Source organism: Chlamydotis macqueenii, chromosome 1 (genome assembly GCF_036417535.1).
Source record: "Chlamydotis macqueenii isolate bChlMac1 chromosome 1, bChlMac1.mat, whole genome shotgun sequence".
Classification (NCBI taxonomy): domain Eukaryota; kingdom Metazoa; phylum Chordata; class Aves; order Otidiformes; family Otididae; genus Chlamydotis; species Chlamydotis macqueenii.
This window is the reverse complement of record NC_141556.1, coordinates 87,811,547-87,817,697: the sequence shown is the minus strand read 5'-3', so window position 1 is coordinate 87,817,697 and position 6,151 is coordinate 87,811,547. Positions and strand designations below refer to the sequence as shown.

Here is a 6,151-nt window from a genome sequence, read left to right as displayed (position 1 = left end):
GGCATTTGGGAAGAATCCTTGGAAGAAAAGGTGTTGGAGGTGGTAGAAAGTGGTTGTCCTCTCTCCACAGGTGCTGACACAGGCTTCCCCATTGAGCTTTCCCTCTAGTTCTCTGATTTGTATCACTTGTGACCTGTCTGTACTGTCAACAGTGGCTCACCTCAGTGCTCAGAATGCACTGCCGAGGGGGCTGATGTAAGACTGTTGGCTGTGACAGGGCAGAAATCAGCAGTCAGTAGCAAAATCATTGGTATTGGAGAATCCTGGGTCAAGTATGGCACTGCTTCTTGGAGTGTTTTCTCATCTGTGGGTAGGGCTTAAACAATGTTCACAGCTGGGTATCTGTTTCAGCACCTTCCTGAGCTGCCTTTCAGCCCTAGTTAATAGGTCAAATCTGACTCAAAAGAGCTGATGGACAAATAAATGGTCATGACTGGTGGGGAAAACACCAATGCAGTACTCAGAGGGCCAGTGAGGGAACTCGGCATGTCCTTTAAGTGGAAGAGGTCTGCAGAATTCTGATATTCTTGGGTACCTCAGCTTGCCCCTTCTTAGGTGAAATTCCCTGGATTTACAAACCTGATCAGGAAAGCACTTGCAAATACAGGCACGACTTAAAATGTGTATTGTTAGAATGTGTCTCACTTAACAGTGTGGATGGGAGACTCTAAACCAGCCATTCATATTTCACACTAGTGAAAGCTATTATTTAATCCCCAGTCATGGGATTTTCCGTCACTGTAAAGTGTTGAGAGGATAAATCATCTGCATGTATCAAGGAAAATTCCCCATCTCTCAGGATGTCACATGCTGGAAAAAGGATAAAGCACAGGAAAGCACCTCATTGGAAATTAATTCATAAAAAGAAAGCAGAACTGCACCTGAATATTCAAATATGGTGTCTGACAAATAGACTGAGATGCTTCTTTTAGTCACTACTGCATAAGTAGGAACAAAGAGGGGAAAAAAAGGCCACCTTTAAGTGGCTCAGTCTTCCACTATGAAGAGAGATGTGCAGATGAGCATTGGAAGATGATTGTGTCTGATAGTGAAGAATAGGATTTAAGCAGAGTCCCTCTCTGTCAAGTGTACTCACAATCCCCACCTGGTGTCTGCAGCTATTTAAAAGTAAGTGAATACACAGAAAGTTAAACCTATGATTGTGAAAGCAAAAAGAAACTTAGGAGACCAGAGCAGATCAGCAGATTTTTCTTGACGAATCATAGTTGACTTCAGTGAAACCTGCTGCATGCTCAGTACTTAAGGATTTCAGGTGCCTCAGCACAGGCTATAGAAACCTAATCCCTTTTAAAAACAAGATAAACCTATTGGGAACCATTCAGCACTCTTCTGAAGTGCAGAGTATCAAACATTGGGGTTGAAATACAGTAATCTTTCCACTGTTTGCATTTCAGATAGCCATGTCAGAAGGCTGTGCAACTTTTGGACCACCTTTCCCATTAATAGAGGACACAAAATATTTATTCACGTTGATCTGATGAAATAAATGAAAAAGTCTACATTGGGATGTTTCCATAACGTTGGACTAAAATTTGGGTATTTCAGTATTGCTGATCTTCATCTTACTCTTCTAGGGCTCTGACCTGTAGTGAAAGAGGAAAGAAAATGAGCCAGCTTCAGTAGGAATTATCAATCAATTCACAAAAAGACTTCGTCAGAACAGAAGGCAGATTTGACTATGGCAATGGCAACTAGGAAAGGAGTCCCCAGGAGTAGCTGGATTAGCCATGTGGGAGGAGAATACCATGAAGTTAATTTCTCTCCACCTGGAGCTTTTAATGGGAGATGACACTGATCAGAATTTCCAGGACTTAAGGCTTGGCAGGAAAAAAATAGACTGGTGTGTACCCAGTGTACAGAGATGATCCAGCAGCCATATCTGGGGCAGGGCTATAGCGGACCCAGTTTGGACAGTGGGTTGTCTCACTGAAATGTGAACTCACTGTGTGAGTACTTCTCTTCTAGTTCAACAGAAAGTGAGAAGTTTGTCTGAATTGCCTTCACTGATGAGCTCCAGGTTGTAAGCCCCTAAGCTGGAAGGCCTTTGAATTCTCTGTTCTTCTAGACTATAATTGTCTGTCAGTCAGTGGATAAAATTCCACACTGGAAAAGGTAAGAAGATATTTAAACAGGAAAAAAAAAATGCTATGTTTGAAGTACTCTGGACAGTCATAGAAGAGATGCAGCAGTCAGAGGTGCATGTCTCTCTGCTATGTTTCTTTTGAGAACTGACTGATGTGGTTCCTTTTCTTTTTCTCCAGAGGAGAGGAAAAGAGATACAGCTGGCATTTCTTTACTGACTTGTTAGATAACATGGCAGACTTAACAGATGTTAAAGTTGAAAGAAAAAGATGTCAGTCTTATACATATGAGGTAAATGGGGACTCTTGAGCTGAGGAGGGAAGAAACATCCATAGGGTTCCTGTGTATGAACCGTCACCATTGATTGTACTGTAGAGCACCTGAGTTGGTATGGGTGAGATGAAACACCAGCCTAGTGTTAAACATACTGGCTGGTGGTTTGAGGAGAAATTACCAAAGTGGCTTTTCTGTTGGCAGGGAAGACGTATCCACTCTCCATATAAAGTCTGATTCTCTAAGGGTACAGAAATGTGCTGCCTGAAATAATGTGTGCAGAGGGTTGTGTGGCCTTGAACTTGTCATGTTACGGTTGCTCTGTCTATCTGTAAGACTCGTGTCCCTTATTAGGCTTGCTGTCAGTGTCAAAGGGTCAGCTGTAAGACTTGGTTTTAGAAAGTGGAGAGTGTTAAAAAGAGGCTGATTTATTAGGGCTTAACTGCAATAAATCCAGCCTCTTGCTGTTTAATGTGGAGACAGTGAAGTGAAGGATTTGGGACAGGACTGGGGAGGCTCTGCTGTGAGTGCCTCTGCTGAGCTGAGCAGTTGTAAATCTCTTGCAGTGTGTCCTTTGGTTACTGTAATCTAGTGTTTCCCTCTTCTTGTCTCAGGTCGTCGTGTTTATGTGATATGTGCATGCCAGCTTTGCTGTCAGTTGCATGAGGTTGTTTGATGATGTAGATCAGAAGCCAAAAGGAGGTAAAACAACTGTACTTACTTTTACAGCTGGTATCACTGCATGCAGTACTTACATTAGGTAGAAAGCTTTCGGGGTAGTGTAATCTGGAAGCGTGGCTTGGGGCTTGTAGGAACTGCCCGGACTGTTGCTGCCACTCCACCTTGGGGGTATCCTTGTGGGCGGCACTCATAAACGTTGTTGGTTAACACAGGTGGAATATCACGTTAGGGATCTAACCATTTCTCTACATATGTGTAATTAAAATGTGTGGAGGCTGGAATCAGTTCTGGAAATAAGGTGTGAAACAACTTGAATGTGCACTACTGCCCTCAGCTCAAAGTTTAAAGACCAGGTAAGATACTGGGGAAGGGCACATGTTTTGGAGGCTGGTCTGCGAGTGTGTGTCTGAGGATTGGGTGAATGGGAACAGAGCAGGAGCTGGTTTTGCTGCTATGCCACCAGTCCTGTCTAGCTCAGCTCCACAGTAATGGGCATGAAAGACCTCTCTAGGTCACTATGAAGTAAATTTAAGGCGTTTCACTGTCACTTGCAGAGCATATAAAGCCTCAATGAAGTTGCTGTTAGCTCATACTCTGGTCAGTCTCAGAGGACCCTGAAGCTCTCCTTCCTTTGGTAAGGGTGGCCCTTACTAGGAGTAGAGTTTCTGGCATGTTTGGATACACCTTGCCTTGCTGTTTCTATTATCGGTTTCTAGAAGACCTCCCAGGCTTTTAAGTGTAAATTTGATTAAAAGTCAATCAGAACTTCACCTTTCTTCTGAACTTGCCCTTAAAAAATGAACTTGTAATTTTATCTAAAAAATAATTACAGTTTCTGGAGCACAAGGGAAAGAGAAATAATAGTTCTTGACATTGCTATTTTCTTTTACTCTACCTCTGTCCTCAATTAAACAACTGAAAAGCCCCCTGAACCCACACTGGGCTGATTTCTGACAGCAGTCATGCACTTCTGTGCTTGCATCTCTGCTGACACAGGGATTGTCTCATTTGTCTGTTCAGTCTCCAGGATGATACAGGATTTTGTTGCTCATGAGGCTGTATCATCAGATACTACCACAGGCTCAAAAATATTATAAAGGATTTCCATCGGGCGTGATGGGAAAGAGTTCCTATTCTTTTCACTTATTTTTTAAAAGCCACATCTTTCTGAGCCTTCCTGAGCATTCCTCCTTTCCCCACTTTTCAAAACCTTGTTACTCTGATGTAAACTGCTTTTAGGGTCAGAATCTTAAAGTGTTCATTTGTTGTGCTTTTGAAAACACCCATTTGTGTGTTTCTGAAAAGGACAGTAAAGCTTGCTACCTCAGCAACCTGGACTGGAAACAATGTTTAAAGCTCCTGACAGGTCCACGGTCCCCAGGTTTGATGCTGGAAGGTGTGTGTGGGAACTAACACAACAAAGGATATTTGCTCTCACAGGCAGGAGAATAGTCTCTGTTTCTGTTAATATTTCAATATCATGGGAAATTTCTTCAACGCCACCTTTATCTTCCCCTCCAATTACCATGGCAAAAATCTCTATCTCCAGTTCAACCTGTAAGCCTGCTGCCACCTAGGAGAGACAGAGGAGTACTCACAGGTAAGGTGCATGTTTCATAAATAGTCCCCTCCAGCTGTGCTTGCAGCTGGTTCTTGTTCTGCATTGTCTGATGAAATTAAAGACTTAGGGCCCAGCACAAGTGATTGTGCTTGCCAGTTACCCAGTATCTGTGTCACTAGAAAAGTCTCTTCATATTGCAGTTTAAAAGAAAACTGCCACGTGTTTGCATTTTTTCCCCTTAAATTTCCTTTTAGGTTCTAGAGAGAAAAGGGTAATTGGGACAGCTGGGAGAGAATAAAAAAAGAGGTGGTCAATGCCCCAGGCTTGTCAGTGTTCAAGAGGTATTTGGAAAATGCTCTTAATTACATGCTTCAACTTTTGGTGAGCCCTGAAGTTGTCAGGCAGTTTGACTAGATGATCGTTGTAGGTCGCTTCCAACTGAAATCCAATTCTATTCTAGTCTAAAAAGAATACAGATGTAGGGAGAAAAGGGAGATACAAAAGGGATGGATGTGTGGAGAGGAAAAGAGAATAGAAATTATTCCAGCCATTTTAAGTACTGAGTTGTGGCTGGGGCTCTGAACTAGGTTTAACTTGCATTCTGGCACTGCGTCCTTGCTGCTTAATTCCATGCCTGTAAAAACATTGGCAAGGATATTGCCTGATATTAGCTGGATGACCAGCACAATATTTATTCAGATACAACATGCAGGTGAAGAGAGAGACTGAACAAAAGCAGAAAGCATGAAGCTTCCTACTTAATGGCACAATTTCATGTGCTATGGTACTTTCTGCTAGATACAAGACTTAAGGTGAAGAATGGTTGCAAGCAAGAGAAGAAATGGCTGGGGCAAGAGTTTACTACCTTCAGCTCTTGAAGATATCAGGACAGGAGATAAAGTCTAGGCACCAGACAGAGCAGATATAACAAGTACCGTAAACCATGGGAAAACTCAGAGGCAATAGTAGAATATGCTGTTTGCATCAAAAAAGCTGCCTTCAGTGAGGTGGCAGGTCAAGCACTGAGTTTAAACAAACATGTTTGTGTCTCTGCATTCTGGTGCAGGCTCTTGAGACTAGAGTGCACAGGGTGCTTGGTTGAAGGCAGCATTACTTCAAATAACTTTAAAGAAATCATGTACCCTGCTAGCTTTATTTTTGGACAATTGGTGCAAGAGGATCCCTACATGGCCTGAGGGCCAGCTGAGTCTAGCAAAAACCAAACAATATTCTGTGTAACCTACAGGTCCTGGTGTGTACATCACTTTCAGTCCTGTGTGCGGAGGTGGTTGCTTCACCCGAAACCTGTCAGAAAAAGAAGAGAATCAGTTTGCCAGAAACTGTTCCAGGCAGGCAGAAGGCACTGCTGGGAAGCAGGCCCTCTGCTCTTCTTCTGCTTGTGCAAACAGCAGCAGAAGCTGCTCATCCTTCCCATCACCATGTACAACTTCTTGCCAAGGCATAGGTTTCCAAAAAAAAAAAAAAAAAAAACCCAAAGGAGCAGACTAATGTGCCAAAGTAAGTCTCTGAAGA

At 42.8% G+C, this 6,151-nt stretch overlaps 1 protein-coding gene across 1 annotated transcript in view; it reads right to left on the bottom strand.

Annotated features, from left to right (window-relative positions):
• Window positions 1-1,464: 1,464 nt before the first annotated feature.
• SPAG17 (sperm associated antigen 17) overlaps window positions 1,465-6,151 on the bottom strand; it is a 111,028-nt gene continuing 106,341 nt past the window's right edge. The window contains exons 45-48 of the mRNA XM_086768109.1: window positions 5,863-5,923; window positions 4,486-4,630; window positions 3,132-3,269; window positions 1,465-1,604 (exon numbers count right to left, since the gene is read on the bottom strand). Of these exons, the coding sequence (XP_086624235.1) occupies window positions 3,133-3,269; window positions 4,486-4,630; window positions 5,863-5,923 (343 nt within the window). The 3' untranslated portion in view covers window positions 1,465-1,604; window position 3,132. The remainder of the gene's footprint in view (window positions 1,605-3,131; window positions 3,270-4,485; window positions 4,631-5,862; window positions 5,924-6,151) is intronic.